The 17,681-nt window shown below is 38.0% G+C and overlaps 1 protein-coding gene across 7 annotated transcripts in view; it reads right to left on the bottom strand.

The window, feature by feature from the left end:
- LOC308689887 (uncharacterized protein) overlaps positions 1-12,155 on the bottom strand; it is a 154,247-nt gene extending 142,092 nt beyond the window's left edge. For 2 of the 7 annotated variants that reach the window (XR_014030078.1, XM_081363973.1), the window contains exons 1-5: positions 6,843-7,050; positions 6,082-6,179; positions 1,882-1,951; positions 1,125-1,222; positions 100-195 (exon numbers count right to left, since the gene is read on the bottom strand). Coding sequence is in view for 3 of the 7 variants with exons in the window: in XM_081363973.1 (XP_081220099.1) it covers positions 105-195; positions 1,125-1,222; positions 1,882-1,951; positions 6,082-6,179; positions 6,843-6,926 (441 nt within the window). In the remaining 4 variants the exon portion in view is untranslated. Of the gene's footprint in view, positions 1-99; positions 196-1,124; positions 5,907-6,081; positions 6,180-6,842; positions 8,733-8,960; positions 9,051-9,599; positions 9,684-10,888; positions 10,987-11,952 lie in introns of those variants that run through there. The other 5 variants (XM_081363975.1, XM_081363974.1, XR_014030075.1 and 2 more) reach the window with 4 other exon arrangements.
- Positions 12,156-17,681: the final 5,526 nt, after the last annotated feature.

Genomic DNA, 17,681 nt, shown 5'->3' with positions numbered 1-17,681 from the left:
GTGCCAAAAACGATCTGTGAGAATCTAAATATATATATATATATATATATATATATATATATATATATATATGAATAAATATATATGAAACTGCTATACCTGTCTTAAGTGTTAAGCCAGGATGTAAGAGAGACATCCATCAATCCATTCTTCAAACCGCTTTCCCACTGGAGGGAGGTCCACGGCAATGCAGACCTGAAGAAAAAAAGTCACACAGAGAATATAGGGACCAGATGCTGTAGCCTCCTTTACCAATACATGCATAAAATAACATTGCCATCTCTGGCACAGTGGGTCAAGAATGTTTTTCAATTAATTATATGCAGAATAGAAAGTTATTCCATGTACATGTAGATTAAATTATTGGTTTCATGTTCTTTAACCTGTACATTGTTAGGCTGATAGCCAACAGGAAATAAATCTAAATGATCCTTCAAATACCTCACTAACGCTGTGGGTTAGAGTAGAATTATTTGCCTTTTATAAATGAAAGTTTCGGGTCATATCCTACAACTGCTTAAGTTTATCATAGCATCACAAAGCTATCATTAAAAAACCATCCAACACAGAATCAGTGGAAGCGTTGCAATCACATAACCAAGAAAGTGCCCAAAACGCCGGCTTAGAGTGTGAAAGCTACAGTGGTGCAGTGGTTAAACACACGTTTTTTGGTGATGAGGCTGAGATAGAGACGAGGGTTCAAACCCCAGTTCAGCTTTTAAATCACAGGCCTCATCCAGGTGAAAAGTGAAATAGAAGTTCCAGCACATGTCTCAGCAAGAGATCTGTGGCTCACAGGTAAGAGCGCTGCCTCACGGTTTCAGAGGTTGCTGGTTCGATCCCAGCCAGATCTCCGCAATATGAGTGAATGGCGTATGTGTGAAGGGGCGGGGATGTTTCGGGTCCCCCCCCCCGAACCCCGTCACGATGTCCAGCAGCGGTTATGCTTCTTTATACAATCCAAAAAAAATTTTAGCTGACTAAAAATTTTGGCCCACCGTACCTTCCCCACCTATTTAGGTTCCCATCATTTGCTTTGTAAAGGGGTGACCCTCCAAAAAGAAAATGATGGGAACCTACATGTTTAGCGCCAAACAACAACATTCACACGTTAGAAGTCTTACCCGTCCATCAGCAGAAGTCCATCATTACAGTGAATGTCTGTCCACACGTCCCAGAGCTCTGCTTCTGATGACTGGATGCTCCAAACACATCCCGTATTCTGTAGAGGAAACATAAACAGTTATTACTTCACACAGTATATCTAAGTTTTGAATTTTAAGACTTTTTAAGAAAACAGAATGTTAATGTTAGTCTAAATTATAGTTGATAAATATAAGATGACATGTACGTTATCACTGCTTAATGGACATTAAAATATCTTGCACACAGCAACAAACAGCAGGAACATCAAAGATCTATTTTATATCATGAACATCAGCGGGTGATTATTTGAACACTTATAAAGATAAAGCAACAATTAATTTCTTCTTCTAAAGCTGTCAGTGAGTTCAGCAAGAGAGCAGCATGTAAACAAAGTCTGTGATAAACAGTAGAAGATGCGACTGCCTTCATTCATTACTGTCATTTAGAAAGCATCCTTTTAAAACACGATTTTAGGTAAAAGACCCCATAGGGGTTATCTGGAAATCTGGCTTTTAGTGTTCGCGTGGAAACGCATTAACAACAACAACAACACACTGACTTTGTCATAGCATGAATAAACGCACAGAGGCCTGCAATAACATCTCACAAGACAGAATGGCGTATGCTTAATTGCTTAACTAAAACTAAATAACAAGTACAAGTGCAAGTGCAAAGAATAAGGACTTAATAAGGATAATGCAAGAGACATGCAGTGCACTGTGTGTAGTTACTTACAGTTGAGTCGCGTGTCACTCGATTCCTGCAGCGTGTGTCGGTTTTATTTGTTGATGGGCTGGAATATGCGCTGTTTAGTAGCATTAAAACACTGTCACAGAGCTGTCAACCTCAGGATATGTATTTAAAACGGTCTAATACTCAACGTGTTGCAACAAAACAACATGTCGTTAAACATCCGCAGGTGTCATACTGAACGTGAAGCCGCTTACGCCGCCTAGTGGAGCGGGGGAAAACTGCGCTTCAGTTTCTGCCACACAAATCGTGTTAGAATTATAATGGCAGCAGTTTCAGAGTTGTTTCGAATTTGGTAAATGGCAATAAAAAAAAAAAAAAAAAAAAGTCATGCATACTTTAACATATTCATACTTAAGCAAAAGTCCTCATTTATTGTGTTAAATGTGTATAAGGCAAATTACCAAAGGCGCCCTCTTGTGGTCAACAAGTGTATCAACATTAATAAATGAAACGAGTTGACGAACATGGCGGCCAGTCGAAGGTGAGAGTGAGATTTAATTTAATGTATTTTAGAACAAATGTATCGGTTTGTCAGGGCTTCGACCAGCAGAGAAACACGGGTCTATGAGTTTCAGCAGATGAACCAGATCAGCTCTCAACTGATAGGGTAAAACTGTTGTGTTGAACTCAAAAGCACATACTACTCAAAGGTAAACACAGGACTAAAGATCTTCTCTTTTAGTTGGGCAAAGTAGATGTGAATTTGTTTTTGTTTATGTAAATGAATGTGCATCAAAATGACTGTTAAATTACATAAAATGACACATATTATGATAACATAATGCTAATGTTTTTTTAAAGGTGTCTCCTCCTGTTAAATCTTGCAACTGGTTATCACAGCAGGAGATCAGATGGATTCACCGGCTCCTCCTTGAGGAAAATCTGATACTGAGCGGTTCTCAATGTCTCTATCTGAAGCTCTGGCTTATTATGGATGGAGGAGGGCGACAGTGAGCAGGGGAATATATTCACCACTTGGATGTTAGGGGGTTAAAGGTACAATATGTAACTTTTTTTGCTTTAAAAATAGCAAAAATCACTATATCTATGTTATATATATTTTTTTAGTTGTGTACTTACATTATCCCGACTGTTTCCAACAACTTTAAAACCAGGAGAAATTTGTAATTTAATTCGAAGACGTGTCACGTTTCTTTATTTCCGTTTTGTCGCCGTCAATGGCGTCATATCCGCGTTGTCCCTGGTTTCCGCTCGTACTGCCATAGCAACCAGAGCCCTCTGATAGTAACCAAGGCGACAGACGTGGACAACTGTGTAGTTCGCAATGTCTATCTGCACGCTGTTGTTGTTTCGTTCAAATATTATGCACCATGGCAAGCAGACTTTGGATAAAAAAGGAGAACTAAAACAAGAATCAATATCAGCGCTGTGTTTTCGAGATGCGTAGAGCACCACGTCCGAGACTTCGACCGCTCCTACATGTACTTTATTAAACAGGTGAGCACATTTACATAAAACCAATCAATGTTATATAGTTCAACAATGATAAAATGTCAGAATATGATCTGTATGTTATTCTAATGTTGATCTAGCTTACTGCTAGTCTCATACAGACAAACTAACACATACATTTCAACAAATTCAAATGCAGTTTAGTGTGCTAGTGTAATGTTAGACCAAGTGGAACAGCGCTGCGTTACCTCACAAGTTTAATTTGTCTAATAAACTGACCTGTGAGTTGTAATTCTGCATTTGCGTGTAGTTCGGTAGAATGAAATGTCCATATTCCTTTTATATCCGCGGGACTCGCGTCGCGTGTGGAGCTGATAGCTGTCTCTTAGCAATCCCGAACTGCTTCATATCACAGTCATGATAAAAACATCGATGTATTCACTCATCCATAAACATTATTAGATCGGTCGGCTTGACGTTGACAACAAGATTCATAATTCTTAGCAAATGTTGCGTCATCAAACTACGCCTTTGTTATTGTAAGAGGTTAGCGACCCCTAGCGGCGAAAAAAAAATACATAGTGTACATTTAAGTCAGCCTAACTGATCTATGTGAGTTTTTTAAACACGTTAAACCGTGGCTGTCCTGGTCGGAGGGATTGATCACTCTTCATGCATTTATTGGTTATTTGATTAAATAAATATACTTGATTAAAGCCTGTATCAAAATGACAGTTGACATACATTATATGTAATGTACAAACTAATCACTGCTATATCAACTAAAATTTGTCAGGCACACGAGGGAGATCTGATCAGTGTGTCAGCTGCTCCCCCTTGTGGACAATAAGTGTATTTGCATTTACATTTTAAAATAACAGTAGGTGCAAAGAGACTCAAATTGTGTCTAATCCTGCTCCTGATGAGCCGCTTTCCTGAGTTTAGCTCCAACCTGATCAAAAACACCTGAAGCAGCTAATCAAGGTCTTCAGGGTTACACGAGACTTCCAGGCAGGTTTGATGGACTCTTTCTAAATGAAATAAAAACTGTTTGAATAAGCAAATAAGGTTATTTATTTACATGTTATGTGTTTATCAGTTTGAGTTTGAAGAATTAATAAAGTTCCTTCTCAGTGACAATTATGATTGTAGATTTGTTTCAATATCTCAGTGTCATGACTGATCTCTGACTTTGTGGTTTGTTGATACATTGAACATTTTCCTCCACTTTTTACCACAGCAGTTTATTTTGAGACAATTTCCACTAATGAATTTTTGACAAAACTCATTTGATATCAGCACCTAGTTTAGAATATTTTTAGTTCTTGAAATCACAGAAGGTAGTTTTAACAAAGCAAATCTGTTTCCATGAGAAAGACAGAAATGTTAAAGCGTTTAAACATGTATTTAAATTAAACTGAACATCTAAGAGACACAAACATTATCACACTACTACAAACTTAGTGGATAATCGTTCATTCATTAAAGCCTTGATTCTAATCCCACTATTGCTTGTGTTTAATTGTTATTGATGCTCCAGTGAAACAAACATTACAAGTTCTGTGGCTCAGTGGTTGATGCTTGTCTATCTTTCATAAAAGTTAGTGTTTTTCATTATTTAAACAAAGATCTCAATAAAACTGTCCAAAAAGACAACTTAAGTCACATGGCTTGGTGGCTCAGGAGACAAAATCCTGCGTTTCAATCTTGAGAGATCATGATCCCATGTTAAATTGTTATTGATGCTTTTGCTAATCTAAACACCAATGCCAGAACCACACTGGTTCAGTGGATTATTTAAAGAACTATTGTTCATGAAAGTCCAGTTTCTAATCCCATTAATATGAGTGAAACACACCTCTCAGTGTGAAAGCCACAATGGTGCAGTGGTTAAAAACGTTCTCTGATGGATGAGATAGAGGCGAGGGTTCAAACCCTGCTATTGTTTACATTAAACTGTTGTCATTATAACAAACAAAGTACCTAAAATGGCATCCTTAAATGTGAAAGGTGCAGTGGTTAAACACAAGTTCTCTGGTGCTGAGATAGAGGCGAGGGTTCAAACCTCACTATTGTTTACATTAAATTGTTGTCATTATAACCAAGAAAGTGCCTGAAACGCCAGCCTTGAGTGTGAAAGCCACAGTGGTGCAGTGGTTAAACACACGTTCTCTGGTGATGAAGCTGAGATAGAGACGAGGGTTCAAACCTCACTATTGTTTACATTAAATTAAAGTCATTATAACCAACAAAGTGCCTGAAACGCCAGTCTTGAGTGTGAAAGCTACAGTGGTGCAGTGGTTAAACACACTCTCTGGTGATGAGGCTGAGATAGAGACAAGGGTTCAAACCCCAGTTCAGCTTTTAAATCACAGGCCTCATCCAGGTGAAAAGTGAAATATAAGTTCCAGCACATGCTCTCAGCAAGAGATCTGTGGCTCACAGGTAAGAGCGCTGCCTCACGGTTTCAGAGGTTGCTGGTTCAATCCCAGCCAGAACTCTGCGATATGAGTGAATGGCGTATGTGTGAAGGGGCGGGGATGTTTCGGGTCCCCCCCCGAACCCCGTCACGATGTCCAGCAGCGGTTATGCTTCTTTATACAATCAAAAAAAAAAATTAGCTGACTAAAAATTTTGGCCCACCGTACCTTCCCCACCAATTTAGGTTCCCATCATTTGCTTTGTAAAGGGGTGACCCTCCAAAAAGAAAATGATGGGAACCTACATGTTTAGCGCCAGACAACAACATTCACACGTTAGAAGTCTTACCCGTCCATCAGCAGAAGTCCATCATTACAGTGAATGTCTGTCCACACGTCCCAGAGCTCTGCTTCTGATGACTGGACGCTCCAAACACATCCCGTATTCTGTAGAGGAAACATAAACACAGTTATTACTTCACACAGTATATCTAAGTTTTGAATTGTAAGACTTTTTAAGAAAACAGAATGTTAATGTTAGTCTAAATTATAGTTGATAAATATAAGATGACATGTACGTTATCACTGCTTAATAGACATTAAAATATCTTGCACACAGCAACAAACAGCAGGAACATCAAAGATCTATTTTATATCATGAACATCAGCGGGTGATTATTTGAACACTTATAAAGATAAAGCAACAATTAATTTCTTCTTCTAAAGCTGTCAGTGAGTTCAGCAAGAGAGCAGCATGTAAACAAAGTCTGTGATAAACTTCATAGAAGATGCGACTGCCTTCATTCATTACTGTCATTTAGCGAGCATCCTTTTAAAACACGATTTTAGGTAAAAGACCCCATAGGGGTTATCTGGAAATCTGACTTTTAGTGTTCGCGTGGAAACGCATTAACAACAACAACAACACACTGACTTTGTCATAGCATGAATAAACGCACAGAGGCCTGCAATAACATCTCACAAGACAGAATGACGTATGCTTAATTGCTTAACTAAAACTAAATAACAAGTACAAGTGCAAGTGCAAAGAATAAGGACTTAATAAGGATAATGCAAGAGACATGCAGTGCACTGTGTGTAGTTACTTACAGTTGAGTCGCGTGTCACTCGATTCCTGCAGCGTGTGTCGGTTTTATTTGTTGATGGGCTGGAATATGCGCTGTTTAGTAGCATTAAAACACTGTCACAGAGCTGTCAACCTCAGGATATGTATTTAAAACGGTCTAATACTCAACGTGTTGCAACAAAACAACATGTCGTCAAACATCCGCAGGTGTCATACTGAACGTGAAGCCGCTTACGCCGCCTAGTGGAGCGGGGGAAAACTGCGCTTCAGTTTCTGCCACACAAATTGTGTTAGCAGTTTCAAGGTTGTTTCGAATTTGGTCAATGGCTATATTTGGTCAATGGCTATATATAAAAAAAAAAGTCATGCATACTTTAACATATTCATACTCAAACAAAAGTCCTCATTTATTGTGTTAAATGTGTATAAGGCAAATTACCAAAGGCGCCCTCTTGTGGTCAACAAGTGTATCAACATTAATAAATGAAACGAGTCGACGAACATGGCGGCCAGTCGAAGGTGAGAGTGAGATTTAATTTAATGTATTTTAGAACAAATGTATCGGTTTGTCAGGGCTTCGACCAGCAGAGAAACACGGGTCTATGAGTTTCAGCAGATGAACCAGATCAGCTCTCAACTGATAGGGTAAAACTGTTGTGTTGAACTCAAAAGCACATACTACTCAAAGGTAAATACAGGACTAAAGATCTTCTCTTTTAGTTGGGCAAAGTAGATGTGAATTTGTTTTTGTTTATGTAAATGAATGTGCATCAAAATGACTGTTAAATTACATAAAATGACACATATTATGATAACATAATGCTAATGTTTTTTTAAAGGTGTCTCCTCCTGTTAAATCTTGCAACTGGTTATCACAGCAGGAGATCAGATGGATTCACCGGCTCCTCCTTGAGGAAAATCTGATACTGAGCGGTTCTCAATGTCTCTATCTGAAGCTCTGGCTTATTATGGATGGAGGAGGGCGACAGTGAGCAGGGGAATATATTCACCACTTGGATGTTAGGGGGTTAAAGGTACAATATGTAACTTTTTTTGCTTTAAAAATAGCAAAAATCACTATATCTGTTATATATATATTTTTTTAGTTGTGTACTTACATTATCCCGACTGTTTCCAACAACTTTAAAACCAGGAGAAATTTGTAATTTAATTTGAAGACACGTCATGTTTCTTTATTTCCGTTTTGTCGCCGTCAATGGCGTCATATCCGCGTTGTCCCTGGTTTCCGCTCGTACTGCCATAGCAACCAGAGCCCTCTGATAGTAACCAAGGCGACAGACGTGGACAACTGTGTAGTTCGCAATGTCTATCTGCACGCTGTTGTTGTTTCGTTCAAACATTATGCATTATCATAACATTATCCTACATGTACTTTATTAAACAGGTGAGCACATAAAACTAATCAATGTTATATAGTTCAACAATGATAAAATATGAGTGACAGCACTCAGATTTAATCAAAAATATCTTAATTTGTGTTCTGAAGATGAACGAAGGTCTTACGGGGTTGGAACAACATGAGGTTGAGTAATTACTGACAGAATTTTTGTTTTTGGGTGAACTAACCCTTTAACTGATAGACCCAGTCCATTTCATGCAGTTCTCTGAAAACATGTTGCTGATTTGAATCAGATGTATTAAATAAGGGAGACAAAAATGTGCAGTGCAGGACCCAAGTATAGGTGTCTACAGGGCAGCAATGGGAGTTACCAGATCGGTGGACGAGGCCATGACTGAAGGGCGTTAACCTGATTTGCTCACATCACAGTGACGGTTGTGTTTAGGGGTGAGGTCAGGTAAGGGGCATCATTTTCAGTGCATTATTTAAAAACATCCACAAATTTCGAAACACCCACTTTTGTTCTGCAGAGACCTCATATTCACTGGACCAGGATCAAGAAATACAGGCTTGCAGGAGAACTGAATCATGGGAGGAGGTCCACGCACAAGAGGATGAGGCACGCACCATCTTTATGCTTGAAGCCTTGCATGTACTCATCCCATCCTACCACATGAAGTTGACCTTCTGATCGATTATTAATGTCTGGTTGAACTAAAGTCATCTAAACTGAGGTTGTTCATTTGCCTAAACATAATCTGCAAAAACAAGTCTTTCTTACCGTCAGGTGCCCCGTTGACGGCGTACCACGGCTTGAGACGTGTCGGGTGGTCAGCCATGACCTCTTCTCATTAAGGGCTTGGGAGAATGTCTGTTTGAAGACACAAACGTCAAAAATTCTTTGAAGCGTTTCACACACACCGCATGCTGCAGACACCTGCTGGTCAAAATGTGTAAATGCAAGTAAGAACAGTCCAGACATGACACCTTTTGCAAATGTTTTCATGAAAGTGTAATCTATTACATGTAATCTACAAATCATTAAATACCATTAAATTGGAAGTGTCTGTATAATTTGTCCTGTTTTATTAATTTTGTATGTTTTTGAAAGGAGTTTGGTAATCAGGCCAATTTCATTTAAAAATCACTCTCTTATTTTTCCATTACACACACACGTTTGTCATAAAAACGGAAGCTAAATTATAAAACTGACTCGAAATATATTTTATATATATATATTAGAAGCTAGTTAGTGGATTCACCAGATCATCATTGAAAAGTGTATGTGAAAAGTGTAATGAAGTTTATGCTGAAATCACATGACTTTGCCAGTTTGATGCACACTTTGAACCAGTGATTTAAACAAAGTATTCATAAAAGCTTAAAGAAACGGTGTTTTGAAAGCACACACACAACTTACTGTTTAAGAGCTGCTGCCTCACTGGTTTGAATCCGGTCATATCTTGATCACACTCCCTTACTTTCCCATCTGTCCTCTACTTTCCTATAAATAAAAACAAAAAACATTAAGAAATTGCTCATATACTGTATAAACATTTATTTCAAACAAATGAACAGAGAATGTGCTAGAAATGATCAGGTGATTCCAACGTTGTTAGTCATGGATCATGTGCTTTTCTGAAGACAACAGGTGTGTTCAACTTGAAGCGGTGAATGACATCAAAGTACACAGTACTTTGATGTCATTCACCGATCAGTCTGTGCAGCGCCACTTCAAATCGAACACTCCTAATACAAGCCTGGATAAGGAAACTGTTCTTAAAAAAAAAAAAAAAAACTCTGTGGCTCAGCACATAATTGTTTGCTTTTCATTCACATTAACTACCTCTAGAGTCAGTGGCTCAGTGGATAAAGCAATGTGTTTTAAATATGGAGTTCTGAGTTCAAGCCCCACTATTGCACACATTAATTCGGTGCATCCTTAAGTGTGAAAGCCGCAGTGGTTAAACACAAGTTCTCTGGAGGTGAGGGTTCAAACCCTGCTATTGTTTACATTTAATTGTTGTCATTATAACCAACAAAGTGCCCGAAACTCCAACGATGAGTGTGAAAGCCACAGTGGTGCAGTGGTTAAACACGTTCTCTGGTGATGAGGCTGAAATAGAGGCGAGGGTTCAAACCCTGCTATTGTTTACATTAAATTAATGTCATTATAACCAACAAAGTGCCTGAAACGCCAGTCTTGAGTGTGAAAGCTACAGTGGTGCAGTGGTTAAACACACTCTCTGGTGATGAGGCTGAGATAGAGACAAGGGTTCAAACCCCAGTTCAGCTTTTAAATCACAGGCCTCATCCAGGTGAAAAGTGAAATAGAAGTTCCAGCACATGTCTCAGCAAGAGATCTGTGGCTCACAGGTAAGAGCGCTGCCTCACGGTTTCAGAGGTTGCTGGTTTGATCCCAGCCAGATCTCCGCGATATGAGTGAATGTGGTGTGTGTGTGAGTGGCGCGCCCAAAGGAGGGGGATACCAGAGCGGTCTCCCCCCGGAGCTTCCGGCACAGTCACCAGCAGGGGTTATACTTTTTGGACAGAACGAAAAAAAAAAATAGTTATATAAAAATTTCACCCCCTCGTCCCTTCCCCACCTATTTAGGTTCCCATCATTTGCTTTTCAAAGGGGGAGGCCCTTCAAAAAGAAAATGATGGGAACCTACATGTTTAACACAGTAACACACACATATACATTACCCGTCCATCAGCAGAAGTCCATCATTACAGTGAATGTCTGTCCACACGTCCCAGAGCTCTGCTTCTGATGACTGGACGCTCCAAACACATCCCGTATTCTGTAGAGGAAACATAAACACAAACTTTACTACATACTGAATAACTAAACCATCACAATCTAAAAGTTAGTCTATTTAATAGCTAGGCTAAATGTAATTGATTACATAAATTAAAGTCCTAAAGCTGTACAGTGTAAAATATATAATACACAGTATGAATGCTGCATCAATAATAATATTTTGGTTTAATCTACTGTCCTTTTAATTAAGTCACTGTCTTACAGGCCCCAGAACTACAGGAACATAAGAAATAGAAACAAACACCCTCATTCAGTTGTGAGTGCTGACCAAAAAAGAACGAACATATGTTTTTTTGTTCAATGCGATTTTTACATTATTCAGAACTTTTAAGGTCATGATGAGGTTTAATTCACCATAAACAATTAATAAAGAACAATATGATCACAAATCTAAATGTCAACGGGTCATAGTTAGTTATTTAATAGCTAACGTATAGATTATTACTAAAGGTAAGACTGCAACAACAGAAAAAAAAAAAGATTCATAATTCATAATATGAATATCAGAGGGCGATTCATTCAAAGATTATAAAGCCATTGCAAAACAACAATTCATTCGTTCTTCTAAAAGTCTGACAGTGAGTTCAACAAGAGAGCAGAATGTAAACAAAGTCTGTGATAAACCTTCATAGAGGATGACCTTCATTATAGCCTTCATAACTGTCAAATAACAAGACTTAACGTTCAAGACCACAACAAAATGAACGTTTAGTGCGTTTTAGTTCATGTTCGTTCATTTTATAGTCACAATAAATGCAACATTCAATCATCAGAATATGAATCTAAATAAAATGACATGAGCCCTGCTATGAAATATCAGAAGAAAGCAACAACACATTACTACTTAAAACCGTAAATAATGACTTAAGAGCACAGAATAATGACTTAAAGTCTTAATAAGAAGATAATGCAAGAGAAAAGCACTTTATCTGTAGAGTTTACTTACATGACAGTTGAGTCGCGTGACATCTTTGCTTCCTGAACTTTATCGCAGCGTGTGTCGGATTTGTTTGTTTATGGGCTGAAATATGTGTCGTTGAGTGGCATTAAAACACTGTAATCTGCAGTTTATATAGTTTAAACGGTGTGCACGTGTTGTGGCCACTGTAACAAGCGTCATGTTGTCAAGCATCAGAAGCTGTCAGGCTGAACCTGAAACTCGCTGACGCCGCCTAGAGGAGCGGATGGAAAACTGCACTTCAGTTTGAAACGACATGATGGAGGCGGCGGCCAGTTGTAGGTGAGGCTGAAATATCCGATATTTTCCGAAAAATCTATGATTTTGTCACGGTCTCGACCAGCAGAGCAACATGGATATAGAGAATAGAGAACAGTTTTAGAAAATGAACCAGATCAGCTCTCAAACTGATGGGGTAAAAAGATGAAATGTGTTGAACTCAAAGGCACGTGCTCAAAGTGTAAAGATATAAAATACGGTTCGATGTTCTTCTGTTTGTAAGTTTTTTGTTTGTTTGTTTGTTTGTTTGTTTGTTTGTTTGAAGTAGCTGTTTGTCTGTCTATAGTTATTTATAATGATATACATCATGTTTGTTCACAGTTAAAGTACAATGCCCTCGTGTTGTTGTGTTTTATAATAAAGCATGATTGGGAATTTTAAACATAGGACAGATCAAGACAAACCATTACTTATCAAAATGACTGTCTAAATCTATAAACCAGTGCAATGGCTGATATTACGACTAAAATGCTGTGTCTAATAATGTATATTTACTGATTAAACACACAGGCTGAGATCACTCAGACCAGAATAGTGTGTCCGCTGCTCCCCTTGTGGACAATAAGTGTGTCTGCAATAATATATGAAAACAGCAGATGGAGGAGGACATGGGTTTTAAACACCTGCACATGGTAAAAGCTTCCACGTCGTGTAGTAGAGAATGAATTTCATTGGGATTGTACCTAAATTGCCCTCCTAAGGGTAGAAATCCACGGAAATATATACATTTACACACAGCAGATAAGATATAGTAATACATCAGTTAGTTCAGAAGTTGATATTCAGTGCAACAGCATTGGGACTTTTGTGTCTGAGTTCCAGACAGACTGTCAGATTATTGCTGGAGATTTTACATCGACTCTTTCTGCAGGTTACATCGAGACGCCAGTAGTTGGTGATAAAGTGACATTCATTCAGTAACTAAACAAGTGAATGACTCAAGAATCATTCATTCAACTGATTTGTTCAAAACATAATTCATTAAGCCATTGCAGGCGGAGAATGTGTCTCTATGAGCCAGAGATGATTTTAGACAGCATTTAAACACAGTTAAGTGAAGTATAATATCGGTCAATGCAGATTATTGCAGAAATGTTTGGCCATGGAGAAGTAATCTGCAAACAGGTCATGGATGATAAATTATTTGTCCTCCAATTTGTTTTTACTGACTAAATACAGAATTAATGGGATCATGCACTTTCAAATCAATGCAACATTTGGGTAAATAACCTCTTGATTTTTTTTCTTATTAGATGACTTATGTTGGAATGGATCTACAGTGATGATTGTTTGTAGAGCTCAAATCCAGTCCTGGGGACCACAGTCACCTAAACTGAGGTTTATTTGCCTAAACAGCATGTGGGAAAACAAGACGTTCTCACCGCTCACAGTTTAGACTGTGTCGGGTGATTGTCCATGACCTCTTCTAACCCGGAGCGCAGGAGAATGTCTTTTTCTGTCTGTTCGAGAACACAAAAAAGGTAGTGAGTGGGAAAGTGGGTATCATTAAATCACATTAAATGTGAAGTGTTTTATTAATTTGTACGTTTTTTTGTGTGTTTTTAGGAGGGCTTGGTTAATCAGGCCAGTAAGATACAATTAACTTTCACACTCACACGTTTGTCATTAAAACTGAACATAAACTATTTTTTTGTAAATTTGGAGTGCTGTCAGTACAGAGAACAACGACAAAAATCGGTGTTGCCTACACCGTGTTATCCTCTTTTTAAAATTTGAACCCTGTTGACTTAAACGGGGCAAGTTTTAAACCTGCTTTTAGCCTCTTAACATCCTTGATGTGTCATTACAAGTGCACAGGTCATGTGAGTGATTCCTTCAGAGTGATCACGGGTGAATCTGACTGCAGTAGATGTGAAAGATATGAATAAAAATGATGTTATTTCAGCCAGCGCACATACCTGTATTTACTTCCTGTTTTCGGTCGAAGTCCATAGTAATCGATTGTCGAGTTCACGCGCATAGGTTTAGTACGTACGATCATGCGCCCGAACTCGACAATCGATTACTATGGACTTCAACCGAAAACAGGAAGTAAATACAGGTATGTGCGCTGGCTGAAATAACATCATTTTTATTATATGCAAATTTTAAAAAGAGGATAACACGGTGTAGGCAACACCGATTTTTGTCGTTGTTCTCTGTACTGACAGCACTCCAAATGTACAAAAAAATGAGCTCAATGTTAAAATTGACCGGAGTTCTCCTTTAAAACTCTATATTAGCTGCTGGTTCATGAGTTTACCAGGTTAACGCCACCTAGTGGTGAAACAAATGTTTCTAAACAGTATGAAGTGGCGAAGCATTGTTTTGCAGCAATCAAATGCCAGTTTGACATGTGCTCTGAACCACTGATTCAAACAAACGATTGGTAAAAGTTTCAAAGCTGCATGAAGCAGTGTTACATATAAGAGCTGTAGACTCACCGGTGTTAGAGTCCTGACATGTCTTGATCACACTCCCATACTTTCCCATCTCTGCTCTGCTGTCCTATGAATAAAAAACATTAAAAAGTTGCTTAAATACAGTCGAAACATTGAAATTTTTCATACAAATAAAAACAAAATAATGCTAGAAATGATTAGGTGAATCATATTTATAAATTGCTAAAAAATCATATTGCTAAAAATGTAAACATCAATGAAATGTAGTGATCTATGTCTTTAAAAAGCAAAAACAAAGATGCAGACATCAGTGGGAGTGATAAAGAGATGTGCTTCCATGTAGGAAACAGGAATCCAAACCCCATTAAAGCTTGTAATGTTGTGTTGTTATAAAATCATACAAAATACCTCCACTCTATGTGAAACCCAAGGTGGTGCTAGAGGTTAAACACGTCCTTAAATCACAGAAACAAAAAACAAGCCACACCTCATCAGATCTTCTGTGGTGCAGAGGATAATCACTTGCCTTCAAACATGAGAGTCTTGGTTCAAATCCAAAACTGCTGACGTTTTCCTTCAAATAAAACAAAGCTATCAATAAAAACCCATCCATAACGCCCTTCAGCTCAACAGACTCAGCGGCTCAGTTGATAAAGCATTGGGGTTTAATCAAGGAGACCAGAGTTCAAATCCCATTCTTGCTTATGTTGAATTGTTGTGATTATATCAAAGAAAGTTGCATAAACACCAGCTCTCAGTGTGAAAGCCACAGTGGTGCGAGTGGCTAAACACACGTTAGTTGTGGACAAGGTTGTGTTGGAGATATGGGTTCAATCCCCACCTCTGCATGATTTATTGTAAAATCACAGGCCTCATCCAGGTGAAATATAAGTTCCAGCACATGTCTCAGCAAGAAATTTGTGGCTCACAGGTAAGAGCGCTGCCTCACGGTTTCAGAGGTTGCTGGTTCGAGTCCAGCCAGATCTCTGTGATATGAATGAATGCTGTGGTGCGAGTGAGGAGGTGTGGGGGATCATGGTCCCTCTCCTAAGCTCCCGCACGATGTCCAGCAGGGGTTATGCTTTTGACTGGAAAAAAATTAAAATGGGTAATAAAAAAAAAAACCGCCGCCGTCCGCCGGTCCCCGTGGCCCTTCAAAAAGAAAATGATGTTAACACATTTAAATGCCACCAGCACACACTGACATGTTAGAAGCATTACCTGTGCCTGAGCAGATGTCCCTCAAATACACGTCACTGGGTGTAACGGTCCAAACACATCTCTCATCCTGTGGGGCAAAGACATAAATCAACAAAGAGGTTACTCCATACTGATAGAAATTAACAAAGACGGCGCTCTATATTGTATAGAAACGTAAACTTTTAAAATACCACAAACAATCTTCATTTACATATTTATTGTCCCAAAAGACATGAAGACATCACACCATTTTTTATACCTAAAATAATTGAATGTAAATAATGTAAATTGACTACAAAACTTGAATTCCTAAAGCTGTGCAGTGTCAAATGACAGATTATATTAAACCTCAGTAATACTGTAATAATTCAATATACTCTTCATCCTAGTTTAGTTCTGATGATGCTATTAAATTATAGGGGTGTAAATCGGACAGGTAATCACGATACGATATCGATTCTCTCAGCCAGCGATACGATATTTGCCGATACCTCAAAAAATTCTACATTACGGTTCGATTCATGGCTATATCGATCGATTAATCGATATTTAGATATTATGTGTCAAGTGTACACAACCAGTTACGTTTATTAACTCACACTAATACATGCAAAAATATATAACATGAAAGTTTAATTAAACTCTTTGAAAATTGCACACCCTCCCAGTTGGGATATTTAGTTGTTAGTTACAAGTAAAAAAAAAAAAAAAAAAAAACATGATATATGAAAATGAACAATAACAGAGGAGTTAATTTGCAAAAAAAAACAGATAACTCCGTTCTTGTTCATTTTCATATATCATGTTTTTTTTTTTTTATATGTGCATTTGAATATCAATCAAACTGCAGCTGGGTTGTTTTGATCAAGTAATAATAACAAAAAAAATACAGGTAACTTATAAAATTAAAGTTCATTTAAAGTATTTCTAGTACTTCTGTTAACCGCCGTACCTTCCCCACCTATTTAGGTTCCCATCATTTGCTTTGTAAAGGGGTGACCCTCCAAAAAGAAAATGATGGGAACCTACATGTTTAGCGCCAAACAACAACATTCACACGTTAGAAGTCTTACCCGTCCATCAGCAGAAGTCCATCATTACAGTGAATGTCTGTCCACACGTCCCAGAGGACGCTCCAAACACATCCTGTATTCTGTAGAGGAAACATAAACACAGTTATTACTTCATATAGTATATGTACAGTCTCTATAATAAAACATAATATACATTAAATAAATGTATATAATTTAGATGCAAAAAAATAGGGCAATATATATGTTAAAGATAGATTTAAAAACTCAGACAACTGACATTTGTGTATTTTAATAATATGACACTCGTTGTCCTGTGGTGGTAAAAAAAAAATGTAGGTGGGAAAAAAAGCTGAAATTCTTAAATTAAGGGGGTAGTACTTTGACATAATATTTATACTTTTATATTTTTTTTGTTTATTTACAGAAAGTTGCAAACTTTTTGCAAACAAAATTGTGGGGGAAAAGTGACAAGAAAATTATAGTAGTGGATTCTAAAAAAGCACATTATATGGTTTATCTAAATGTTTACATTTAATCAAACATGTGCAAATAAGTGTATAAAAAAAGACGAAAAATATCTGGTTTTGGATCAGAGAAAGCGACCTGTTAAACGAACACTCCCTTCTTTCTCTTTTCTGCGTTGCCATTGGTTAAAAAAATATGTCACGCCCTTTAGGGAAAAACAAACGAATCCGGACCGAGAGGCGTTGCCATTCTCAACTCTCATTGGCCAGATTTGCAATCGATCACATTGCTTGACAAGCACGTAAACACACCCATAGATATCAGCGTTTATATCACT

Source organism: Scardinius erythrophthalmus (genome assembly GCF_964197995.2).
Source record: "Scardinius erythrophthalmus genome assembly, chromosome: 4".
Lineage (NCBI taxonomy): Eukaryota > Metazoa > Chordata > Actinopteri > Cypriniformes > Leuciscidae > Scardinius > Scardinius erythrophthalmus.
Note: the sequence above shows the minus strand (reverse complement) of the source record. Positions and strands in the feature narration are given on the sequence as shown.